The sequence below is a fragment of the Mugil cephalus genome, chromosome 18 (genome assembly GCF_022458985.1).
Source record: "Mugil cephalus isolate CIBA_MC_2020 chromosome 18, CIBA_Mcephalus_1.1, whole genome shotgun sequence".
NCBI classification, from domain to species: domain Eukaryota; kingdom Metazoa; phylum Chordata; class Actinopteri; order Mugiliformes; family Mugilidae; genus Mugil; species Mugil cephalus.
Window position 1 is genome coordinate 22,539,047 of NC_061787.1, and position 26,592 is coordinate 22,565,638.

Here is a 26,592-nt window from a genome sequence, read left to right on the forward strand (position 1 = left end):
ATTTGATGTTGTAGTTTTCATTTTGATAACCAGGCTTTGAAATTGTTGGCATGCTCCTCTCTACATGTGGAAGTCAAACCACACTCCTCCATATTCTCCTCCACTGATTGTATGTTTACAATGTTCACTCTTGTTTTACTGCAGCCCTCGGCTCAATTTCACTGCTCGGCCTCTGCTCTCCGCAGAAGTTAAATTACATGTGTTTATAATAAATACAGTGACTACAGGGCAGGATGGGTTGGGTACAGTGTGGTCAGAGTCTGTGGAGCTTTTAATAAACATCACTATGGCTCCATGTCCTACGATCATACCTCAATGAGTGAGGAGGAACAGTTGAGGGCCACCTACCAAGGTTTAGCATTTTTTTTACTCTAATACACTCATATTTATGTCACTTTGTACAGTTGATGAAAAAAAATCTTACTGCTAATTTGCAAGATCTCCTTTAAAAGCAGTGGAAAGTTATTGGAACGTTTTGTCAGCTGACAACAAGCTTTGTTATCTTGAGTGAATGCAATAATTAATATAAGATAAGAATTTTAAAAATAATAACTTGGCAGCTTCCCTACAGTAGGAATGGTTTAGCGCAATTTTTTTTTTGTTTATCATACAAAAAAAAAAAATCTTTACTGTTATTGAGGGCACTGAGTCTGTGTGAAGAGATCTCACATCTAGACTCTGCAATTTTACTCCATTGTTCTTCAGAAAACCACAAATTCTCAAAAGGTCTGAGGTTAGACCCGACCAATCCAGAACATTAACCGTGTTTTCTTTAAACCATATTGTTTAAACCTTGCTTTATGTTTTGGGGCATTGTCCTATAAGAAAATACATCTTCTCCTAAGTCTCCTTTCTCTTGCTTCCTGAATAAGATTGTCCTCCAGGATTTCTCTATATATTGCTGCGTTCATTTTACTTTCTATCTTTAGAAGCTGTTCAGGTTCTTTTACCAGAATATATCCACAGAGCGTGCTTTACAGTGGTGATGGTGTGCTAGTGATTTCTTTCTCCGCTGAGCTTCCTTTCTCCTCATTTCATTAACTCACCCTCCTGTCATTTACCTCATTTGTTAAATCTTCTTATAGTGATCACTCACTGTCTTCTAGAAACTGATCCTTACTGTAACTGAAGACACCTCCTACTCCTGCTCCCTCCCTCCTGACTTTTCTCTTACAGCAATCCTTCCTCGTTTAGTTAGTCAGTCCTTCCTTCTCCCTGCGTCTCTTTGCGTCTCTGTGGTCATAGGTAGTATGCTTCCCCACAGACTCCTCGGGCTGCTGTGCCTCTTCATGCCATGCAAAGGTAAGAAAAACATAACCATTTATCACTTTAAACTGAGTTTTTGGTCACTGTGAAAGCTTAAATCAGCTCACTATCCAGTTGTTGTCTATGAGCTTGGACTGATCTTGCAGGATATCAAGACAAAAATTACTTTCATAGTCAAATCCCCAGAAACAGCGTGTGACTGCAGACAGGAACAGCTTAGTGAGCGGTAGTAACATCAGATTATTTAAAGTCCCATCTGCTCCAGTGAAGGTTCAAAAGTTTTGTGTGAAATGATCACATAGTCTCTTTCATCATCCATAGTCCCCAAATGTACAGCTGGATCGGAGCTGTTTCCCCTACATAAACGCCGCCCCTGTTGTTTGACTGGCAGCTGTAATCACGTCTTGCATGGAAGGTGGGGGGGCTGGAGACAGGATGAAGGGTTTTTTATAGCAGCCTGATCCTATTAAAGCAGTGTCGCACTTGTGTGTGTGCCAATTGCAGAGCGCCAGTCTCCAAACAGCCGGCTAGTTAAATGCTAACTGACACATCTGTGCGTGAAGCTACAGCTATTAGCTTATCTTAGCATAGCTTAGTTTATCTTAAAGGTAGACTCTCTCCAAAGTTTACAAAAAGCATAAAAAATGCACACTACCATAACTCCTTAAAACCATTAATCAATTTAATATATTACATTTGTTTCATTTCTACATGTAGAAACATGTAAATATAACCAAGTGGTAACATATTACTCACTTTTTCACAGATTACTGAAACATTTTTTTACACTTTGGATGGATGAGTCAAAGGAGCTATGGCAGGTGGCATTGCTGCTTTAGAAAACAAATTTTTTTTCCGTCATGCAGTATTGGTTGTCATAATTTCAATAAGTGAAGATTCTCAGCTAAAGCCACATTATTAAATAATTTAATGTTTTGCTAATATTTTCCAGATGTTGCACTTTTTTATTTCACATATTTTGCATGCCCCCCTCGGTTTGCCAACTCCCAGAAAAATAAACATGCATTTGGCACTGTGTGGGGAAAAATGTTTGCCTCTTTTTGTGTGTGTGAAACAATTTTTAAAATATCTGATTATTTAGTGCAATAAGAAAGTCTGTGGAAAAGCTGTTAACAGACAAACATTTAATGCCTCAATGGCCACGGCAGTAAAAAAGAAAAAAGATTGAACTCATGAACTCAAAAGCTCAATGCTACACCATGGGGAGACAGCCTGATTTTTCCAGTTGTATTTTTTTTCTAGCTCTTGCTGCAAGTTGTTTGTCTTTCAGTGCTAGTAGCAAGAGTTTTACTCTTTGTCAGAGTTTTACTTTCTCAGAAATTTCATGATCTAGAGTAGACCAGCAACAGTCCCCCGTAAAGAAGAAAAACAAGAAGAAATCTTACTTTATACATGTGTACATACAACAAGAAATATATAGCAATTAGTAACAGCAACAACAAGAGAGAGAAAGAGGGAGAAAAAATATATGAAAAAAAGTACAGTGTCTGACAGAAACATACATATATAGCATAAAGACATACCATATTTGACATAGAACACACATACAACAGTATAACTCACAAAGTATCAGGTTATTACAGACCAGGAGCTAGTGGGGGTAAAAGTGCATGGTACTGGGAGTAAAGTGATAAGGGCAAGTACTTATTGTTGTTGCACATTGCCCAAAGTGAAAGACAGTGTAGAGTGCTAGACTAGTACCTGATTATAAAATACTAGGGGAAATTGCACACGCAGTTGCACTAAAATGTAAAGTGCTGGTACAAATTGCATATTCCTCTATTGCAGTGGTTTCTAACCATCTAAGAAAAAATAGAAGAAAAACATCTGATCATATCCTAACTCTAAATTGCAAAATTAACATCCTAACAATTAATATTAGTTTAAAATTTAATATTTAGCTCAATACCAGATGTGTAACTTTGTTTCTAAATACGGAACAATTCCATTTTTCAAGGGATGGTTGGCAACCCTGTGTCCCCCCAATATAGTGGCAGGGGAAACACTGCAGCAGAATGGGCTTCATCTTCATCTGCTAGCTTGCTGCAGTGACCCAATGGGCTCCTCCCCTTTCTTCTCGAAGGCATCTGTGTTGTTATTGTCATGTGATTGGCGACTAGTTGACATTATGCTTAAAGTGAAGGCACATCAGTAAAGTCGATGAGTTGGCTAGTTGGTACAACCCCTAAGTGTTACATGACTGAATCAAGGTAAAATAGGATGATAATACTTGCAAACTCTCCAGCCAATCAAAGGATAACATGCTACCTTGAATGACCCAGAGGTATTCCACTAATCTACTCTAATGCTTCACTTATTTTTGTTGATTTAATTAAACACTTGTTTGGTGATAATGTCTCTGAGGTAGAGGATTGATGGATAGACTGGATTGTTGGAGAAAACCAACACTACACCACAGTCCCAAAAGTATTCACTCGCCTGCCCTTATGCATTTATGAGGTCAGACACTGATGTTGGATGAAAAGACCTGACTCACAGTTTTCACTCTGATTTACCTCAAAGGTGTTCTGTTGGGTTGAGCTCATCCATGTCATTATGGACTTTGCTTTGTACACTGGTGCACAGACATGTTGGAACAGGAAGTACCATTCTTCTGGCAACTGCCAGACACAGATTGATCCATCAGATTGCCAGATGGAGAAGTGTGATCTGTACCTCCAGAGAACGTCTCGACTGCTCTAGAGTGCAGTGGTAGTGTTGTAATACCAATGACAGTTTCACAGGTGGCATCCTATCACAGCACCATGATGGAATTCACCGAACTCCTGAGAGCAACCCATAATTTCTCAAAAACCACAGAATCTTCTTCTAATTCCTGACTGTCCAATGTTGTGTGCTTGGGCCCAATGATGCCAGCCTAACCTCTGTCTCTCATTGATCAGGGGCTCCTTGACAGCCTTCTGGGGCCTTAAGTCATGTTCTAGCTGGCTTCATATAGACACAAAGCAAGAGAAAAAAGTCGTTTTATAAAAAGCATAGCCTTTTTTAATGGATCACTGGTACCAAAATAACCCAGTACTCAAAATTTCTTATGTATTTTTATACAACCAATCAATTTTAAATTTTTAATGGCTGTTTTAGGATTTGTTTAGTATTTTGTCTGTGACTATACTAAAAGTAATTGCACTTAAAGACCTAAGAGTGATCCTTAATGCAATATTTTACCAGTGCATGGTCCAAAAACTTTTTTCCACCACTGTATAATTACTTCAGTACCTTGGTACAGATTTTCAGTCTGGAGTCTTGTACCAATTACCAAAGATTTTGTAGCTGAATGTAGCTCTTCATGATCCTAGCTGGATTTCTGCGGTTGTTACCTTGCTGCAGAACACGTGCACATGCATGTACACTTGGGCAATATAAATGTTTCCTCTTTTTGAGGAGATTTCAAGTAAGAAAATTAATTTGGCCAGGTTTGTTTGTAACTGTTTTTAAGATGCAGATTGTAACTTCACATTTAGGTGATCTCTCAGATGTCCTCTATCCACTTGTCAGACACAACAGATATACACAACTGATGGATAAAGCCAGCATGTCGAGCTTATTTAATATAATGTTATCTGTGCCTCCAGGTGAGGATGAGAGTGAGTCCTGTGATAACTTCACAGACCTTAATCTGTCACACTGCTTTATGGGAACTAGCCTGTACGTCCGGCTGCTGCTCTACACTCGCTCCAACCTTGACTGTGGCCGTGAGCTTAACCACCACCACCCGTCCTCACACCCACTCTTCAACATCTCCCGTCCCACTGCTTTTGTTATCCATGGCTACCGGCCCACTGGGGCACCCCCTATCTGGATCAACCATATAGTGCATCTGCTGGCCGAGCAGGAGGACATGAACATCATCGTGATGGACTGGAACAAAGGGGCGGCCAACCTCAACTATTTCACCGCTGTGACTTACACCAGGGAGGCTGCTCACAACCTGACCGGCTTCATCATGATCATGAAGGTAAAGCGACTGGCTGCTGTTTGAAATAAACCTTCTGATATCCAGATATTTTACTCATAATCCTGGAGACCAAAAATGAGACAAAAGGAGAGGCATCAGTTGATACATTAAATGATCCATGTCCACCTGATTGATAGATAGTTAGATGGGATCTTCAGGTTGATGTGCAGCTTTAAAGCAATATCAATCAGCCATCCATTTTCATCCACTTTGCTGGATTCAGGTCACAGTGGAAACAGGTTAAGCAGTGAATTTCAGTTTCAGTTTCCTAGTCCACCCAAACAATTTGACTGATGGCTAACTTTGCTGGAGCATAATCAGTTCCCAGTGCAGATACAAATACTCTAAATCTCTGAGGCGTAGAAGTGTAGAAATGTACCTTCCTCTATAGTGTGCATGTTAACAAAGCTACAGCTTGGTCCACATATATTTGGACACTGAGACAAGTATTAGCTGTATACCAAAATATGTTAAAGATACAGTTGTATAATCAACATGGGGTTAAAGTGCAGACTCTCAGGTGTAATTTGAGGACATTAGGCCTAATGGTTGCCAACCTTTGGAAGGTGACGCCAGTTTGTGTGGCTAGCTGTCTCCCGCTTCTACAATACCTGGTCTTTTCATTGTTTTTAACCCTTGGCACTAAACCTATCAACTCCCTGTTTTGGTCTACTCCGAGGAGAAGAGGCGGCAGATATCAGCCTCTGCGCAGGACACAGTAATTTATTCAAATATCAGCAGCTTTTCAAAGAGTGGGGGTTTGACCAGTCCATTCTTCAGGTCAACAACGAACTGAAAGCGAAAGAAAGTACGAAATGCTGCCCATTGTTTACCTGTTGTAGACTTTGTGAGAGTAAATACAGAGGGTTCACTACAAGGTACCATTAAAGGTCAGATTAGACTCTGTGTTCTTTGGACGGATGAGACTAAGATCAAAATGTATGAGATTGACAGGAAGAAGAAAGTATGCAGAAGGCTTGGAATAGCCGATGATCCTAAGCAGACCACATATTCCATAAAAAAAAAAATGGAGGTGGTAGCGCGATGCCCGGGCATGCAGGCCTTCCAACGGTTTATTTATGATTTGGTAGATGACAGAAGCAACCGCATGAATTCTGAAGTGTATAGGGATAGGGGTATATAGAGATAAGCAGGAATAAGCTGCTCAAACGTTTTTTAGGGCTAAGAAGTGTAATATTCTGCAATGCTTGGGTCAGTCACCAGACCTAAAGTCCATTGAGCATGCATTTCATTTGCTTAAGACAAAACTTGAGGCAGAAAGACCCACAAACAAGAAACAACTGAAGAAAGCTGCAGTATAGGCCTGGCAAAGCACCACAAAGGAAAAACCCAGATACTGTGTTTGGTTTCAGCCTCCAGACAGTCATTGCCTGTAAAGGATTCTCAACAATACTTAATAAAAATAGCTTTATTCATGCTAATGTTAATTTGTCCAAATAATTTTGAGGAGAACTTGTTTAAAAATGGTTGCTATTCCTTAACGTTTCATAGAATTTTTTTTTCACCACTTGAATTAAACCTCAAAGTCTGCTCTTCCATTACATCTCAGTTGGCATGCAGAGCCCAAATCATTGATTGTGTCACTGTCCGAATATTTCTGAGCCTAACTGTATTGAGTTATATATCTGTTTCTCTTTAATCTTGTGTTACAGCTGTTTTTAGGTCTAAAAGTTGTGAGGTCTAAAAGTTGTTCAGCCAGCAGAAGCTGAAAATTAAATGAAAGACAAAAGAAGCAGGTACATTGACTGTAACCGTGGGTTTTAAACATTGCATGTGTGCAGGAGGAAGGAGCCCCTCTGAGCTCAATCCACCTCATTGGCATCAGTCTGGGAGCTCACCTGGCTGGATTTGTAGGAGCAAACCTGAAGGGGAAGATTGGCCGCATCACAGGTGAAACAGATTTCCTCAGAGCCCATAGTACAGTGTAATAAAACATGCCTGTCAACTTTATAAGCTTTAACAACTAGACCATGGTGCGCATGATCACTGGGGCTTGAACTGTCAACCCTGCTTAAGGGTTTTGTGAACTTGTCTGTGTATATTCCCAGGCAGTACTCCAGGGGAGTACTGACACAAAAACCTTAAATGACAAGGGTCTGTAATGGACAGACAAAGCGTACTCTTATGACCAGAAACTAGAGATTCAAGGTGGGAACATGGTTTGAACTTTTTGAGGTCAGATTTTTTAGCACATTTTAGCAGTGGCTTATAAATTATGCCTCAGTCCACCTCTACTAATCAGAGAGGTGATCTTTGTTGGTTGACCACTCCTGTGGATAGTAACAGTCATCTTATATCTCCACCATTTGTTCTCAATCTGTCTGAATGTGGATTTGTTGATTTCAAATGTTCTCAGAAAGATGTTCTCAGAAAGTGCTTTTGTTTGTGCGATCATGCACTTCCACCAACATGTGTTGTTAACATAAGACTCAAATAAGTCCAGTTAAATTTTATTTTGCTCAATTGTTCTTAGACATAACCTAGATGACTGAGAAACTTCACATATTTCCGTCCTTCCTGTCCTATAGGTTTGGACCCGGCCGGGCCCATGTTCACTAGTGCCACACCAGAGGAGAGACTGGACCCCTCAGATGCCATGTTTGTGGATGTACTTCACACCGACATGAACTGTGAGCATTTACATCAGACTTTGGGACAATAACTTGACGCAATATTTTTGTATCATACATATATCATACATATATGTAAATATATAATATAAATCGTGTTCTGTTATATATCTTATATATTATATATTCATCTGTAAATGTGACAGACTCTTAACCTATGTTTTCTACATGCAGCATTTGGACTGAAAGGAGCTCATGGACATATTGACTTCTACGCCAACGGTGGAGCTGACCAACCAGGATGTCCCAAAACCATCTTTGCAGGTGACACACACAAATGCAACACACACGCATGGACGCATGCACACATGCACACACTAATAAACACACATTCTCTCTCACTGTCATCTGATGTCCCACAGGTAAATCTTACTTTGTGTGTGACCACCAGCGATCTGTGTTCCTGTACTTGTGCGCTCTGAACCGAACCTGCAGCCTCAGTGGTTACCCCTGCTCATCCTACAGCGACTTCCTGGATGGACGCTGTCTGCAGTGCGAGGCCTTTAAACCAGCTTCCTGCCCCATGCTCGGTAGGTGGTGGAAGAATCTATAAGCCAAACCATTTGTCACACAATGTTTTCACAAGTCAGACAAGCTAATCAAGGTCATTGACACATTGTACAACTTCCCAGCACAAAAATACCAATAAATCCTCTTTTTTCCACTGCTTCAGTGAGATCCCAATCAGGAAAAGTACCTCTGAGTTTAAACATGTTCTCTAATCATCGCTATGAGAAAGTAAAATTTGACATTAAAATAATCTTGAATGTTATGTAAAATTTGGTTTCATGTAAAAACATTGGACATACTAATCAGCTTTTATCACTGGAGCAATTGAAGCAAAAAGTGAAAGTACAGAACATTAATATTACCGAAACATTAGTTACACCAGCAAAAACATTCCAATATAACAGTCCTGCTCTAAATCTTCTCTTCAGGAATGTTCTGGTAGTTCTGTAATGTTCAGTGGAGATGTTGAGTCACATGTTCCCATTATTTTGACATTGTAGTCAAAGTAGTAGTTAGTGTTTCATTAAATCAGTTTTAACAGCACCACAAACTACATCCTCCAAAACCTTTCTGACACAGTTTCAACATCAACTGAACATAAGAAAATTCATGAAGGAGGATTTAGTGCAGGACTGTTAGAATTGATTCACTAGTATACCTAATGTCATGTCACAAGACCATAAGTCTTTAGATTTCTTCTGATACCTGCTGAAATCCTGACATATACCATGACCCCAAGAACAAGATGTTTACTAAAGTGACTTACACTCACTTGCCAATTTATTAGGTAAACCAGTGGATGCATTCTAATTAAATAGTTGAGTCTCACAGCTATCAGCTCTCAGTTATTTGAATACCAGAACCTTCATGAAGAGAATTTAGAGTAGGACTGTTATATTTTTTGTGTGTGTCATTTTCCAAGATTTTCATGAAATGAAAGTGAATTAAAAGCACTCCAAATTGACCCTAGGTGTGAGTGTGAGTACGAATGGTTGTTTGTCTTTGTGTTAGCCCTGCGATAGACCAGGGTGTACCCCGCCTCTTGCCCACTGACAGCTGGGATAGGCTCCAGCAGCCCCCCGCAACACTAGTGAGGATTAAGTGGTATGGAAGATGAGATGAGACATATATTTGCATGAAAACTGTCTTGTTGCTATGATACTGACTTTTTGATTAATTTTTTGAAATGGTCTTTAATACATAATGCGCTGTTAAAAATAAGACAAACGTTTTTATAAAGTTCTAATTTCTCAGTTCTGTTTGTTAATTGAGAAAATTTTGAGACATTCATTTGTATAAAATTGTCCATCACTTTAGTTAAAACTTGCTTTACATACAAAGCAAACAGTATCTAGGCTGTTGTTTGCCCAGCAAGGAGCACTGCAGAAACAGTCAGATTTGTGCTGATAGAAATGAATTCAGCTTTAAAATACCCTTACCTAGGATTCCATCACGATCCAATGGGGGACTCCTCCAAATGCCCCATAGATGAAAGGCTGGTCTATAATTCAAGTAGTTCCAGTGGGATATTTATTTCTCCTTCAGGTGTCCACATTCCAAGGACATAAAACAAGCTTTTAGGTAAAGCCACAAAGGAATTATTTTCCATTTAAACTGTTCCCACAGAAGTACTGACGCCCTTTTCCAGTTTTCCAACAGAGAAGAAGGTGATAAATGTCATTCGATAAATATAATCTACCTTCCGTTCTTCTCTGTAGAGTTAACATGTGATAAATATGACTTAGGATTAGTATTGAGGAATGTTCTAGAAAGGATTGAAATGTGTCTGATAATGTATTGTTATGCTGACATGATATTTGATTTTTCGTCTTTACTCTGGGTTGACCATAGTGAGAACCATACAAGTACTTTATGTGTACAACCATTATTTAATGAGTCTTCTCTCAGTCTAGTCTAGTTTTTCTGTTCACCTACCTACTTTTTCTCTTACTTAATTCTACCATCTTCACACTTACTTTCCATGTTCTTTATTTTAGTATTCATCAACTTTTACTTGCCTGCCTATTGGATGTGTTATTGTTAAGACCTTTTTTAATTCTTCATTTTTTCCTCACCAAATTCTTGTGGCAGATGTTTTTTTCTTTTGTTGTACCCATGAAGGCAGTCACACATTAGGCTATAATTAAGCGTTTTTACCATCCTCTGCACTGAAAAAATAATGATGCACAAAATCTTTCTAAATTTAGCTCAGACAGTTAAAACACTAAAAGACTGTTTTGATTGTTGTCAAACTAAATGGTGATGCTCACACCTGCAGGTTATGACTTCAGCCCGTGGAGGGACACTCTGCTGAGGCTTGGACAGACTACAGTATTCTTCAGCACCACAACCACGCTGCCCTACAGGAGTGAGTCCAAAATACACCAACACAAATAGTCATTCATTAAAAAAGAAAAAAAAATGCAAAACATCAGCATCAGCACCGTGAGCTGAATCTGAACACGAGTCAAAGAGGTTCACACCAGATACTGAAAACAAGGTTAAATCACTGGGTGCAACTCACAAACATAAACAAATGATTGATCATCATGAATAAATAAATGCACCAGTATGTTTTGAGTCATTTTAACAGTGAAATGATTTTAATCTGCTGCTTGCAGGATTTCAGCTGACTTGAATGTTCTAGGACTCACTAACAAAAAAATAGTCCTTATACTGTAACAGTCTATTGCCTTGTGTGTGGCAGAGCTGGGTTACAGAGTGGACATGGTGACATGGAACCAGTACCTCCGCTGGGGGGTCGTCTACATCCGGCTGCATAGTGGCAGAAACTTCACAGAGGCCCGAATAGACCAGTGAGTCTTTGTAGTTTTTAAAGACAGTACAGGAAGGAAATAAATACATCTAGTTTTATAAATAAATTAAAACTTTAAATGTAAGTGTTAATTGGTAGATTTAATTGGCTATCGGGTTTTTCTCCTCCTTTGTTTCCAGTAAGCTCCTCCGGTTCGAGCAGTACACTTCCACGCGGCTGCTGGCTCAGTTTGACGAGGACCTGCAGAACGTTCAGAAGATCTCGCTGAGAATCAACACGGGGAACGTCATCGGGCCTCGTTACAAAATCAGACTGCTGCGAATTCGCTTCACACCACTGGAACATCCCGAGAGGTCAGTGTTTGACTGCAGTTAGTTCAGATCCACACTCGAGTTAATAATAACTGTAAGGGTTTATAAGATGTAATAATGATTGACTAAAAGTTCATAAATCTTTATTAATTTACTTCAGCTTAAATAAGCCATTAATAAGAGCAATGTTGCTTTGTTGCTAGATGAGTCTGTGTATTTCCAGAACTACAGATCTTGTGAGATGCTCCTGGTCTCCATACCTATGTTAAGGCTGATGTGTACATATTAAGTAAAATGATCAAGAACCATTGAGGCTAAGATGGTTCTGTAAAGGCTGCAGGCCAGCAGTAATAAAGGATCTTCTTCTCCTTCAGGCCTCTGATGTGCCGGTTTGACATGATCATGGAGGAGAACATGGAGGTGGCATTTCGACCTCTGCCCTGCAACTCTCGGCTTTAACACCTGGACCAGACTTCATCCAAACACCTCTGATGCACCCACCACCCTGCTGAAGGCACCCTCTGGATGCCAGCAGGAACCTTCTCGCCTGCCAATCAGCAGCTGTGGATTTCTCCTGGTTACTGGAACTAGGAACTGGAAAGCTGACAAGAGTAAAGGGATTCTGGAGAAAGTCACTGCACGAGGCACTTGTTACAAGCTGAAATCACTCCTCTTGAGCCTTGGCTCCATTTTCAATCAGACTTCCTCCTCCATAACTATGTACAGCAGATCGAAGTTTAAGCATTCAGTTTCATTTAACAGAATTTAGGAACTGAAGATGGACAAAGAAATTGTTAACTGTTAAGTTTCTACTAAACACACAGTATGAACAAGGTTTAAAGTTGGCAGATAATATAAACACTTCATTTTTCCTCTGTAAGTGGAGAAAATTATCATTTTCTTTGTGCAAAATAAACACAAGGACATGTTTTGCTCATGAATAGCAACGATAATCAGAATTGATTTGTGCAGCTAACACGAAATAATTTAACCAAATTCTGTCTTCTTTTTCTCTCCTTTTAAAGTTGTCTTAGATTTAAAAGTTGACAAACTTGAGGGGAGCTTCTGAATGGTTTATTTTCAAAACTAATGTTACGTATTGTTTAAATTGGACATTTTACAACACAAATAAATGTATTGTACTGAAAATAAACTTTCCTTAGACACTCCAGGGCAGAGCAATCATTTGGAGGTAACAAAATCTTTTAATTATTTTTTTCTCTGCAAAGCAGTGACAGTTAGCTTGACTGAATTACAAACACTGAATTTTTTAAATGTAAAAGGTCAGTTTTGGTAGTTACAAAATGAAATGCAACTTCTCCTCTGTGCCTTCTACCAGCAGCTTTGCATCCTGCAGCGCTCCTCAAGTGCAATGAAATTGTCTCCCTTTAGTTGTTAATATCATTCTGCAAAAATACAAGTGTATTTGTAGAAAACAAACAAATGAACAGACAGCTAGATGACGGTGATGAAGGTGTGACCCCAGAAATAAGCCATTGTGTTACACTAGCTCTGTAATTTTGTGATGCTGTAGACTGTGATAGCAAATGGGTTTACACACAATGATAATCAACAAATGTTTTTGTTTTAACCAACCTGACTCTGGGCTCAGTAAACGTGACAAATGAGAAGTTGATAAAAACATTTCCTCCAATGTACAGTAGTGTGAAAAGCGTTGGCCCTTCCTGACTTCTTTTTTTATTGCACTTTTGTCACACTTAAATGATGATGACACAAGTAAACACAAAATGCAGTTTTTAAATTAAGGTTTTCATTAAAACAAAATCCAAACCTACACGGCCCTGTGGTAAAAAGTGTTTGCCTCCTCCATGAAGTCTTCATGTAGTTTTCCTTCAGTCATTCAGAGGTGGACTTGCTGGTGTTTTGGATCATTGTCCTGTTGCAGAACACAAGTTCTCTTCAGCTTGAGGTCATGAACAGATGGTCGGACATTCTCCTTCAGGATATTTTGGTAGACAGCAGAATAGCAGAACAGTCCCAGACCATCACACTACCACCAGATTTAACTGGTACAGTGTTCTTTTTCTAAAACGTGGTGACACAAACCTTCCAAAAGGTTCAACTTTTGTCCCGTCAGTCCGTAGAGAATTTCCCCAAAAGTCTCAGGGATCATCAAGAGGTTTTCTGGCATAACTGAAACAAGTCTTTTTACTCAGCAGTGGTTTTGGTCTTGGAACTCCTCCATGCAGGCCATTTTAGCCCAGTCTGTCTCTTATGGTGGAGGCATGAACACTGATATTCTTTGGATGCTGTTGGAGGGTATTTTGTGACCTCTTTTTCACACAGGGCCATGTAGATTTGGATTTTTTCCCATTAAAAATAAAATCCTTCATTTAAAAACTATTTTCTGTTTACTTATGTTATCTTTGTCTTATATTTAAATTAGTTTGATGATCTAAAACATTAAAATGTGACAAAAAAAACAAAAACAAGAACTCAGGAAGGGTTCCAACACTTCTTCACACTACTGTAAATGCAGTGTGTCTTTTATTGTGCATTTTTAGTTTTAAATAATTGAGTTGTATTAAAATACTCACTTGCCAGTTTATTAGATACACTAATGAATGCATTCTAAACTTAACCAGCAGACTGATTCAGCTCCACTCCGATAATGAGTGCTACAAAAGCTACTATGACCAAGCAATTTGGCTTGTGGATCATTGAAACCTGTCCAGTTCTAAATCGTCCTTTATGACTGTTCGAATGTGGTAATGGTAATTTAACTGGACTATCATCTAAAGTCTTTCTGATATTAAGCCTAAACCACTGACTACAATGACATAATAAGTAAATGTGTCGGTACTATGTAATATATATATCATAAACTCTAGTGTAAAATCGTCATATTAGAACCCTTTCATCCTTGCTAGTGTACCAAATGTTTTTGGAAGTAAGTGTACTCAAATGTAATCAAACCATTTGTACAACACAAATTGGTGAAAAAAAGTTACTGCAAACTATTTCACTGTGATTGAGGAATGAAATATATAATAAAACAAGACAAACAATTAAAAACCCATTTTACTTTGCAGCAATTGTTCACTCATATATTGTCAGTAGAAAAGACAGACAAGAACCAGAGTTATAGAACATCTGTTTATTAGCAACATGAACATGATTCTTAAAAGAAGTCCGGGTGAATCCGGGTCATAGGATGGTTTAGTGATCTGATGGCAACAAAAAATATATATGTACTATCAATTAATTTCTCTTGACATTAACATTTTTAATCAACTCATTTAAAACATCTAAATGAAAATGAAATAAAGTGAAAGCTGTAACAAGACAAAGACAAGGTGAAGGATCAAGACGATTGACTGCCTTCTTCACAGTTTGATAGGTCAGCACTGTGCTTAAGAAGAAAATTAACACAGGGACTAAATCCTCCCTTTAATAGGCTGTCTTTTACAACTTGTGTTATCAGTCATGAACAAATCAGCAACATCCAAACAGAATACGTTTCCACGGTCCGACTACCAGTTTGGACCTATAAATAGCAGAGATAGAGACAGAAAGACAGACAAGGTCGGATGAATTTAGGTCATGACCCACAGGTGGACACACGGATAATAAAGCAGGATTTTTAAAGGCGGAGATGATGGGATCTGACAAGCTCTCGCTCTTAAATTAAGATGGTGACGGTTCACTGGGTCAATGGGAAACTGCCCCAGGTCAAAGAGCGGCTGTTACACAACAAGGCCAAGCTGAGGGTAACACATGCAAACTTGTGTGTCTTTTATTATGTCTTTTATATATGTTTTTTTACAGTGTATGTGCCTCTTGAGCCATGTCAAAGAAGAATTTCTGCCACCCTCTGGGGCAGACAATAAAGCTTGCTCAGTCGTTCTCTCGCTCTCTATCAAATCTGGGCCTTGGACCTATGGACTTAACAGTTTCTCTTGAAAAGCTTTAAAACACAGTAGCATGCTTGGAGCAATTATACAGGAAGAATAATGATTAGTTATTTAATGCTTGGAACAGACGCTCAGTTTGATTAATTTAAATGGTTAGTATGAAGTATGAAGAACCAGTTTGAACTTGTACCTAATAATATTCAACAAGAGTTAAGATTATTTACCTTTGTTGGTCTTCTGATTGGTCTCTGGACTACCAATCAGAGGGCTCCTAATCTTTGTCAAGTCCCAGCTTCCCATGTTACTGTTGCCAGGTTAGACAAATAATAGCAGTGTGGGAGTCCCTTTACGGTCTAAGTCACGACTACATCACAGTGGTTACTGTCATCAAAATGTCATCTTGCTTTGTTGTAGGGTGCCAGAATCAGAGGAGAACAGCTATAACTGAAATTACATTGCATAGCAGCTGCCATTCTGAGACAGAAAGATAGCTAGCCTGCTGACATTATAATAATTAGCAACGCTGATAATTTCAAAGCAAGCTTCATTTACTGCATATTTACGGCTAACAACATTTTGCTTTTACATTAGCCTCGCAGTCATTAGCCTGTGTAATAGCCTCCGCTGACATATTCATATATTCTATATAACCATCGTTCTGGAGGTTGCAGGCTGTTTTTTGTGAAGCGTCTTGAGACAATTTGTATTGTTATTGGCGCTATATAAATAAAACTGAATTGAACTGAATTGAACCTGATGCGGGTTGTTTTCCATGCCACTAGCTAGGCACGATCTCAGCTTGCACAACACAAAATTACTTCTTGTTTGTAGATGATGTCCTACTAATTCCACTAACTACTAACCCCAGCATCAGCAGCAGCCTGCTATAGTTTGTCTAACGTAGCAACAGTAACATGGGAAGCCAGGACTTGAGACCTCCGGTTGGAGATTAGCAGACCAATCAGAAGGACAATAATGAGATAAGTGTTGGTTACTGTGTCCTGTGATTAATTAGCAGAACTGGAAATTTATTTACCTCTTATTGGGTATAATTGAGAATGCGCGTCAACTCTGTGACATGTCAACATATTCCACATAAAGCAATGTATTTGAATTTTTGCGAACCCTATGACTCAAAAGTATTATGTTATTTTTAAATGTATTGTGGCAGAGGATGATCAAGAAAGTTAGGTCTATTTTAAGTCAGTAACAACATAAGAGCAAAAAAAAGCAATGTAAAAATGACTGAATATTGGGTCATAGAACCTTAAATAATTTATTTATAAGCTCCAAAACCAAAAGTCCCATATCCTCCACCATCAATAAAAGCTATCATAAATTAAAGAAAATAACTGCTTACAGTTTATTTTGATCTACTATGCTATTTAACAATATACTGATACACAGACAAAGCAACCATACTGTTTCTAGGTAAACTGGATCCCATGACACAAATTTTATCTCTGTATTAATACAGAGTTGTGTTTAATTACCTGCAGGGTTACTGTGGACGTTTGGTCGTTGATTGCTAAAGCGGTTGTTCCTGCGTTGGAAGCCTGTGTTTGATCTGTTGGAACCTCCCCGCCTTGGTTCCTAAAGAAAACAGATTTGAGTCCAGATGGATCACATAGCTGGAAGTCAAAAATGCCAACCTCTACAACCTTACTCTAAAACACCCACCATCTTGCTTTCTCTTCGCCTGCTCTGCTCCTCTGTCCAGCTGAAGAATTGTTCATGGTCCACCTGAGCCACCTTGACCTTGTCACTGAAGGGAACAAAGTGTTAAGGCACAGGAAGTTTGTGTAGTTGTTTATTCAGGAAAACCAGTCAATGTCATCTCCTCGTTTTCAATATCTGACAACCTTGTGGAGCAATAACAGCAACTCAAGGTTTCCAACTTTTGCCAACAACAGCTTGGAGGAATTTTAGCCCAAATTTACTGACTAAAGTTGAGAACCATTTTAATCCTTTGATTAGGTTTCCTCACATGAACGGTTTGTTTCAGGTGCTTCTACAACACTTCTGACCAGATGGAGTAACTTGTAATACTAGAGGTGCTTACTTTTGCACCTCACACATATTGGACAATTTTCCTGAATAAGCAAATAAAATTGCATAATATTTTTTATTTCATTTGTGGGATTGGCCACTCTTTGTCTTCATTCAGGACTTGTGTGAAAATCTGCTGCTGTTTTGGGTCAGTTTTCACAAGTGTACTTAAATGTGTTGGCAAGTGACTTTACTGGGAGCTTGTTGTCGGTATCATTTCTCTTTTTTAATAGGATGTATTTAAACATTTATTTTTAGTAACAGAAGCAACTGACAGATAATGTTTTTGAAGGTCTATATCATTTTATTTTGAAGAGTGCTTGGAGCGTGGACATTTTCAAGCTGAATTTATATTTTTTTTTACTCATCTAGAAAATAAATTGTGACGACAATTTGAGAGGTGAATTAAGACATGAAGCAGAGAAGCTAGTGTAGTCTCACCTGACTGGTCCAAGGAGGTGCTGTGATGTACTGTTCCCTGGTATTGTAACTTTAACCCCCTCCAGTTTCTCCTGTCGCCTTCTCTCCAGGTCGTGCCTCAGGTCCCCTGGTCCTCGCACTGGCTGCTGGGTCAAACCCTATCATCAAATAATCAGTATGAATTAAGAGTCAATAACGACGACCACTGCTGAAGACTGGACTTTAATATCATGACATTTTTTTTTATTATTTTTTTTTATACCTGCATGGGTCCCAATCTTGAAAACAAGGGTTCATGATCGTCAAGTAAGGAGTTCATGTCTAAATTGAAGCCTCTGAATGAGAGGAAAGCCAGAGAAGTATTATATATTTTAGTTATATATATTAGTTTAACACTTCTATTACCAAAAGGAACAAATCATACCCCTCTGAACCTGCATGTGACACACCTGTTGGAACTGAACCTCTCATCCAATGTCAGCTCCTCCAACTCTTCTTCGGCGTAGCCACCCTTTTGTGGAACTGAGAAACGCTCATTCAGAGTGGGGCCACCATCTCTGAAATACTGATCTGTAAAAGAAGCCAAGAGACACATAAGGACACCATGGAAGACATAACTGCCAAATTTACCCACGACTGAGGTGTACAAGAAATCCTTGGGGTTCAAGTGTTACGATCCACACATCCAGGAAATCTAGTCTAAATCTAGTAGAATATTGTGATCAATAGCTTCAGACAAGTTCACTGTGTGAAGCCACGAAGAGATCATTGGTAACCTTAACCAGAGCCCTTTTTTTGAAAATGCGCCTGAAAGAGTGGCTGCATGTGGCCAGTAGCTCTGTGACTTTTACGTTTTTAGGTTATTCTTAGTGTGTTATTGGCTGTTTATTGTCTGTCTTTGTTTTTCTGTGCCTTGAACCAATTGACATGGTATTTCGTTGTTTTTTGTGTTTTTGTGCTGTTTTCTGGACTTTTTGTTTTTGGCTGTTGTTGGCTGTTGGGTTCTGCGGAGTGGCCGTCGTGTCCTTTGGTGTGTTCCAGAGATCAGCTGCGAGCATTGTGTGTGTCCCCTGAGCTGCCCGGAGTGAGGACTGAGATTCCCGCTGAACTTCAGAAGAAGCACTGGGGATTCCAGTGGAGAAGGAGAAGGACGGAGGTTTGGGTCGGAGGTGCTGTCTGTACTCATGGGAGGTCTTTGGCAGCTGAATGGATGGACTGTGTGCGCTTGATGCGACCCAGAGGGAGGGTGTCGTGAGAGGTGCTTTGGAGACCTGGTTCATAGGACCACAGTGCGTCTGTGCCCGGCTTCGGGACTCTGTGGGTGGACGCAGTTTACATCTCTCCCTCAGCAGACAAGGAAACACCATGCGACATGATCCATGCCAGTGTTGCTATGCAACTGGCCAAACAACCACATCACCTTGGACACTGTTTTGCCAACTAACTTTTATACATTTGTTCATGATGCTAATTCTGTAAAAAAAAAAAAAATTGATTACACTGTTTATTTGATTTTACTAGATAATATTTATTTTATTTCATCTTTCTTGTGGTTTTTAAGAGTGTTTACTTTTATGTGCAACAAAGCTACTGTGAACAAGTAATTTTCCTCGAGGATCATTAAAGTCTGTCTAAGTCTAAACCCTGACGGAAACTCTTCAAACAAACCATTCTGTTTAAATGGTCACATAACTTATTAGCAACAACTTTTTCTAGTATTTTAGGGAAAAAAAGGAATGTTGGATATTGGCCTGCAGTCTGTAACCATCAACAGGGAGTGTGTAGAGGTGGTTCAGACCTATAAGTATCTGGGTCTAAAGCTGGATCACAAATTCAACTGGTCTGCTAACATAGACTCAGTATTGCTGCTATATGTTGCCTTAACCTTCACTGACTGGCTAGGTGAAAACCTTAGTGAGGGATGTAATTTAAAATGAATGCGAAAGTTACCAAATATGGTTCCTTGTCCCATAAAGGTTTAAGTTTGTCACCTGCAATAACATTGCCCTGGACTGATGTTAACGCCATGTCTGAACAGTGCAGTGTGTTTCACCGCAGGATACCAACAGATTTAGATACGGGCAGTGCTAACCTCGGACAAGGTGCACGAGAGTGATGATTTCTTGGGCAAACGTCCCAGTGTGCACTGCAGACTCCTGGTAAGTCCCAGAGTGCTCCAGCATTGGCAGGAAGTCCAGACGCTGTCGACCCACATTGACCAGGTCTAAAGAGAGCTGTCTGTCTGAGGAGTAACACAGCGAGCTGCAGAAGATGAAAAGGAAAAAGATTAGTGCCAGGAGGAAACCTTTAATAGTAAGGCTTAAACCTTCAATGACTAAAATATACAGGAGCTAATACTCTGTATTATATGTTTTAAAATAAACTTTCTCCTCATCACATCAGCATAAAAAACGATAATAAGAACTTTACCTTACCCAGCAGACTTACCTTTTATGAGTCCAACAAATTACAATCAAAAAAACTAAACATTTCACATTGAGATGTTCACTCTCTACCCAGAATCACATGGATGTTTTAGGAGTTAAAAGCCAGAGACAACCAGTACATACCCCTACCATTTTTTTTTAAACTGGCAGGTGAGTTTAAGAGTGGGTGAAAGTTCACACTTCTTTCCTTGTTTGATCCATTTAATCAGTTAATCATCCATTTTCACTGTGGAACTCAGTTGTGGTCCGCTAGATGTAAAATGTCTCCAGTCGTTTTTTTTTTTTTCTCAGTCGAAAGGAAACACATTCTTTATGCTTTCACCATTTCTTTATTTCTCGTCCTCCATGCTGTCAATTTATTTTGAGAGAAGATCCTGGTAATGATATTTCATGATGTCGTCTCAATGATGTTGATAACCACTATGCAGTTTTCATTTATCAGCGTTGGCAGTGGTTCTTCATATGATGAACATTCCTGACGGTACTGATGAAGTTTTAGAAGAAATGATTATGTCCATGCTTGAAATGTGTCCTTTTACAATTTTCTTCCATTCTTCAGAGCCCATCATTTTGATGCGTTTTATGTAGGTTTCATATCCTCTTTTAAGATCAATTAAAACACTTCAATTCTTCATTTTATTCGCCAGTGTTTATATTATGGTTGACGGCTTCAATCCCTTCTGCCATTTATATTTTTGGCTTTCATTGCTATTGTTGACAACACTGATGAGTCCGCAATCTCCATTCTCCATTTATTGCCAATCATGCTTGACGATCATGCAGATAGTTTTACATTAACGATGTTTATGGATTCAATTTCTTCTTCCAACAGCCAGTATAAATGTATGTTTATACTGTGACGCCATGTTCATCTTCCTGATCTTCCAAGTGAGGCTGGTAAACAGTTATCCTTGGATAAAATCATGTGCTTTGTCAAAATCCATCACTCACCAGTGGCATGAAGGACAAAAACAATACTTTGAAGTTGTCTCTCTCCATTCAGATCAAAAGCTTTTAATCTTTTTCTTGTAAGATTGTGACTTTATAAACCCATAAACACATCCAGTGATGGATAATCTTCTAAAATCCATAAATACTCGTTGCTAATCCACAGAGAAGGGGGAATCCATGCCTGACCATGGCTGGTGTGGTCGTCTCCACTTTCCCAACTGATGCATGCTTTTTTGTTAAGTCACTTTTGCCATGTGGCCAAACAGCTTCATGCACAATGTGATTGATTTACTGTTCATTTTCTGCTGACGTTTCCCTTCTTGGTGATCTGAAGCAAGGCTGCTCAACAGATTTGTCTGTTTCAACTTCCATATTTGCCACAGGTCAGTGTTGTTGACTTCCTTTGGTAAACAGCAGTGAAAAGGTATTTCGTCTTTTGGTTGCAAAAATGTTCTTTCTTCAGTCAATACACAAGAAAATCAAAGGTGCTGAACCGGAGGCATCGATCAGGATGTCGTTTTCTCAGGGTCTCAATCCACCTAAACCTAGTATGCATCCTTTTATTTTAGCTTTTTAGAAATCCAATAGCTGGTTCGATCTGTTTAGTATGACTTCACTCAACAGTGACTGTGTTGTGGTCCATTTCTTCAGCCGACTTTGTACTTCAGCAAGATTTTGTAGTCTTGTGTTTTCTGGAATCCTTGTAGACGTATGTTGTCAAAAAGACGAACTTTGAATCAACCCTTTCAGTTAATCCACTTGAATATGCAATCTCCTTGTCATCTTCCCAACTGCCCTTAATCAGTAGAGATACACGTTGTACATTTAAAACAAATTTAAACAAACAAAACGTGTTCTTCACATTAATATTCCAAATAGCAGTTATGTTGTTCTGTTGATAGATGACGATACAATCATGTAGAAGACCTGTACTCTTGTTTATCTTGAACTATGACCAAATATCAGGTCCTTCCATTCCATAAGCCACAGCTTTTCTTCCAGTTCTTCAATTGTTTCAAACATGTTAAGTGTGGAGTTTGTTGTTTAACTGGAGAAGAATATGTTGCAACACAAGGAACTGTTTGATTCAAGCTGAATCTTCTTTTTTGAAAGACGTCATAACAGCAACACAGCCATTTTCTTCTGTGAGGTCCATTTCAACGGTGAAATTTCCAATGTTGGTACACAACTTTTCATGTGATTGCACATTCACCTTCAGATGAAAATAAAGCTGAAGAACTTTGAAGCATCTTGATTATATAGTTAAACAACACCTTCACGCAATGGATTTGAATCATGCAGAGCTTGAACCAGGTTCAACCAAATCCATCTGAATGCCATTTGACATGAAACAGTTTAACACCAGTCTTCCATGTGGCAGCTTGTCTCTTCCTTGTTCTTCATGAGTTTAGAAAAAAAAAGTGTGAACTTTCATCCCTCACCTTTGATAATGTTATTAAATATACTGTACCTGTTCTGGTTCAACGATCGACTCATATCCACTTTGATGGTCAGTGTTTCCTGAGGCACAATGACCATGTTTTTGGTTTTCTGATCATTCCGTCCACGTTCCCTCTGGGGTGGCATTTTAGGGTTGACGCTTTCCTTTGATAGTTGTCGATCCAGACTTACAGGCCTGTCATGGTCCCATTGTGTTTCTCCTGCCCACTTGGGCTTCCCTTCAATGGGATCTTCATAGTGTTTCTTGAAGGGTTGATACCCTGGCTTCTGCTCTTCATGAGGAAGATCTTGGTACCCCTGGGAGCACTGCTGTAAGAATGGTTGATTCCTAGGATGTCCCGTTCTTCCAAATTGAATTTGATTGTATTTCTTTCTAACTAGGTGAGCACCACCCCTTCCCTCCTGGTCTATGGGTCCGACTCGATTACCATATCGCATGGAGTTTGGCTTGTCCAGTGATTTTGGACTCCTCCTAGTTTCATGATAGTTGGAGTCTTGGAAATTAATTGGAAAATGGCATTCTCTTGAGTCTTCCCAATCTTCCAACCTGCTCTCCAACACCCTGAAACCCATTGAACGAAGAGTCCTCTGACGATCAAAATCTCTGCGACCGTCAAAGTGTTCCCTCCGTGGTAGTTTTCTGCGGTCTACGATGCTGTGAACAGTGCCACTTTCCATGACGTGTGAGCCTGAATGCCAAACATCTCCAAGGGGGCGTTTACCCCAGGTGTCTCCTCCAGACCCATCTCTGTGTGTGTCCATTGAGTAACCCTCTTCCCCAAAGTCCTCCTCATTCCTGTACCTGTGATGGGATAAGAGGAGGTGACACGGTTCAACAATATTATATAGAACCGTCACATTTAGTTTTAAATTTATAAATTAAATCAACTTAGGGATTATGTCATATGATTTACTTATTAGGATACTGTAAAATTAATATTTAAATTTGCTCTATACATTAATGTCTAGAGTATGATGAACATGCAGTAATTTCAGTAAGTTTCAGGAGAACTTGGAAACTTTAAACAATGCAATATTCACTACACTAGTACTGGATTAGTGAAGTTAGGGCAGGATAATAGAGGGGATTGGCTCTATGGAAAGTAAGAAAGATGAGAATCCTTTGAATTCTTCGTTCCCAGATGCGGCAAAGCATTTTGCTTAAAATTTACCCAAGACGATTGGAGTCATCCATTTCTCTTCTTTGTCTTTTAAGAGGGAGGCTCCGCTTGTGATGTGGGTTCTCCCTTGGTCTGCTTTTATTAGGACCTTGTTCACTCCTTCCCCTTTCCCTGTCTGATCCAGCTCTTTCTTCATCTGATCTTGTACTGGGAGTGTTATCTATGAATCGTCCTCGACCTCTACCCTGCTCCTCTTTCCTCCAGCCCATCGCCAATTCATTTTGTTGGTGGTCTGAGTGAGACTTAGGTATTGGTGGTAGCCTTTCCCTCGCTATCCTCTTAGGCGACTGGGGTAACCTCCCCCGGTTTTCAAAACTCTGGAGGTCTTCTGTAAACTCTCCTCTGTGTCTGTCTCCATCACCTCTCCCGTCATGCAGTGGAGAAAGCCTGGGGTCTTCATAGTGCATCACATCATGATGGGGTGGCGGCCTCCTGTGGTAGAACTCCTCATGGTCTATGTGAGGTCTATGCCTTAAATTATGGTAATCAGGGAAATGGGAGGATCTTCTTCGGCCTTCTGGATACATGTCTTCCCTGAAATAGTTCACAGGATATTCTCTGAATTTTTTGTTCCTATCCAGGGTTTCCCCATCCAGTTCTGTAAGGGCATGGTGAGGATCGAAGTTAGGTTCCTCCCAAGGAAACCTCCTGAAAAATAAATATTAAAGAGTCACCAAGTGTGTTTGCATAACAAAAAATGAAATATAAGCACATAGCAGGACAACAACAATTTTGCGATTTATGATTTAGATTAAGTGGAACACTAATGTTATTTCTAAAAATGCATTTGTCATTGGATTTACCTGTAACATGGAGATCGTGAGTGAGATCTTGACATTGTGTCAACCTGGAAGAAAAGAACAGTTTCGAGATTAGGTAGTAATCTATGGAGATTATACGAGGATTTGACAGTATAATCTTTAAACCGCTTTACAAGTGTTAAAGCAAAGTTTCTGCGCAAGCTTCAACGAATATGTTCAAAAACAGGGACGTTTCATCCCACAAAAACATGGGACGTTGCACGGAGGGGGAGCGGAGGAGGACTAGTAAATCATAAACTGGCCGTATTTGGTACTTTTATAATTGATCAATAACCGAGTTTGTCATAAAAGACATTCGACAGAAATTCACAGCTCCATATTCGCCCGATATTGCTTAGGACGAGAAAAGGCTATGTCATAAAGCTAGTCACACCACCGAACGGTGTTACAGCCCATGCTGAAACCAGCCGCTATGCTAAAGGTTTAGCAGGTGCCTTAGGTTAGCTCACATGGTAAATTTAGCTAAAACTCTGCCTCTGAACGATCAGACATTACGTGAAGGCCCTCCAAAATACCACATAATATGCTTTACATTGTGACCCCAATACTTTTAGACATGAGTTTCTAAAGCTTACTAATAGCTAAAGCTAAGTAGCAGCTAACAGCTGCCTTACCGTGGTCCGCGAGACTCACCAGGCTACCGCGGCTAACGCTGTCTAAAATAAGCACACCAAAATAATCGCAATGTAATTGACCCTAACACAACCCTGTATATAACCAATATATAACCAAACGCTAGCTACGCATATTTGTTATGTTTTCAGTTTGTATCATATTAGGTAATGGCTGTGTTGACGATAGACTTGCACGTAGAAGAGGTGTTGCTGTTCCTCTGGTGATGAGAACGACAACGGCATTTCCGTAGTCGATATTTTCAAAATAAAAAAGCAACATTTAAAAATATAGCCTGTAATTATAGATGAAATATTGTTTCATAAAACTCAAGGGTCTGGACACAGCTTCTCAATTTATTTATTTTCTCTGTGTTTTTATTATTTTCTCCATTGCAGATTAATATAAAAGATATCAGAACTCTGAAGGAACATAATGTGAAAAATGTAGTAAACATAAAGTATTGAACTAACATTTGATTCATTATCTCAATCATTTTCATGAAGTAGAAATGGTTTTCAGTTCACTTGTGAGCTTGGCAAGAGTCAAAGTTCACCTTGAAATGAAAATCTATGTTCAAGAGCTCTTCTGAAGAAGAACAACAAGAACAAGAAACTTGCTTGGACCAAGGAACACCAGATGAAATCTGAACTTTGGTCTGATGAGAATTTTGGTTTCACATGCTGTAAAAGGGAGAAAGAGGAGCAGATGATTTCTACACTCATGATTGAAGCATGGAGGAGATGTGATGGTGTGATTTGTTCAAAATTCAATGCACACCTTACCAGCATGACTACACCAGCAGCCTGCAGTGACGCACTATCCTATCTGTTATGAGCTTTTATTTGTTTTTCAGCAGGACAATGAGGCCAAACATACCTCCAGGCTTTTAACTACCTCACCAAGAAGGAAAGTGATGGAGTGCTGTCTCAGATGACCTGGCCTCTGTAATCACCTGACCAGGACACTTTTTCAAAACCATTCCAGTTGACAATCTCATGAAACTGTGTAGAGGGTATAACTCATCTTCTATGCAAAGTCACCTAAGTAAAAGGAGGAATCTAAAACATAAAATATAATCTGGTTTATTTTTTATTTATTTATCTTTTTTTGGGTTTGGGTTAGATGTCTTCAGTATTATTCTACATTAATCTAATCTGAGAATGCGTGTTTCGACCAGTGTAACTCCTGAACTCGAAAAGAAATTTTTGATGACTTCAAAATCCATCATCTGAATTTACAAATTGTATCGTATAACTATATC

General features: G+C 39.3%; 2 protein-coding genes across 4 annotated transcripts; one reads left to right on the forward strand and one right to left on the reverse strand.

Annotated features, from left to right (window-relative positions):
* Nucleotides 1–1,197: 1,197 nt before the first annotated feature.
* Nucleotides 1,198–14,556, forward strand: lipib (lipase, member Ib). Its single transcript, XM_047567676.1, has 10 exons — nt 1,198–1,302; nt 4,881–5,263; nt 7,066–7,174; nt 7,813–7,914; nt 8,089–8,178; nt 8,277–8,444; nt 10,703–10,792; nt 11,132–11,240; nt 11,380–11,553; nt 11,886–14,556. Exons 1-10 carry the CDS (start codon nt 1,251–1,253, stop codon nt 11,968–11,970), a joined length of 1,362 nt encoding a protein of 453 aa, XP_047423632.1. The 5' UTR covers nt 1,198–1,250; the 3' UTR covers nt 11,971–14,556.
* A 58-nt stretch (nt 14,557–14,614) lies between these two features.
* zgc:112982 (uncharacterized protein LOC503771 homolog) lies at nt 14,615–25,565 on the reverse strand. Of its 3 annotated transcripts, XM_047612281.1 has the most exons (11): nt 25,331–25,565; nt 24,699–24,742; nt 23,887–24,543; nt 22,725–23,516; nt 19,948–20,117; nt 18,305–18,425; nt 18,118–18,190; nt 17,877–18,013; nt 17,067–17,151; nt 16,880–16,979; nt 14,615–15,019 (listed from the first exon to the last, which is right to left on the reverse strand). In XM_047612281.1, exons 2-11 carry the CDS (start codon nt 24,731–24,733, stop codon nt 15,006–15,008), a joined length of 2,184 nt encoding a protein of 727 aa, XP_047468237.1. In that variant the 5' UTR covers nt 24,734–24,742; nt 25,331–25,565; the 3' UTR covers nt 14,615–15,005. The 3 variants fall into 3 exon arrangements, with proteins under 3 accessions (XP_047468237.1, XP_047468238.1, XP_047468239.1); XM_047612282.1 differs by having other exon boundaries at nt 24,699–25,565; XM_047612283.1 differs by lacking the exons at nt 14,615–15,019; nt 16,880–16,979; nt 17,067–17,151 and having other exon boundaries at nt 18,280–18,425.
* Nucleotides 25,566–26,592: the final 1,027 nt, after the last annotated feature.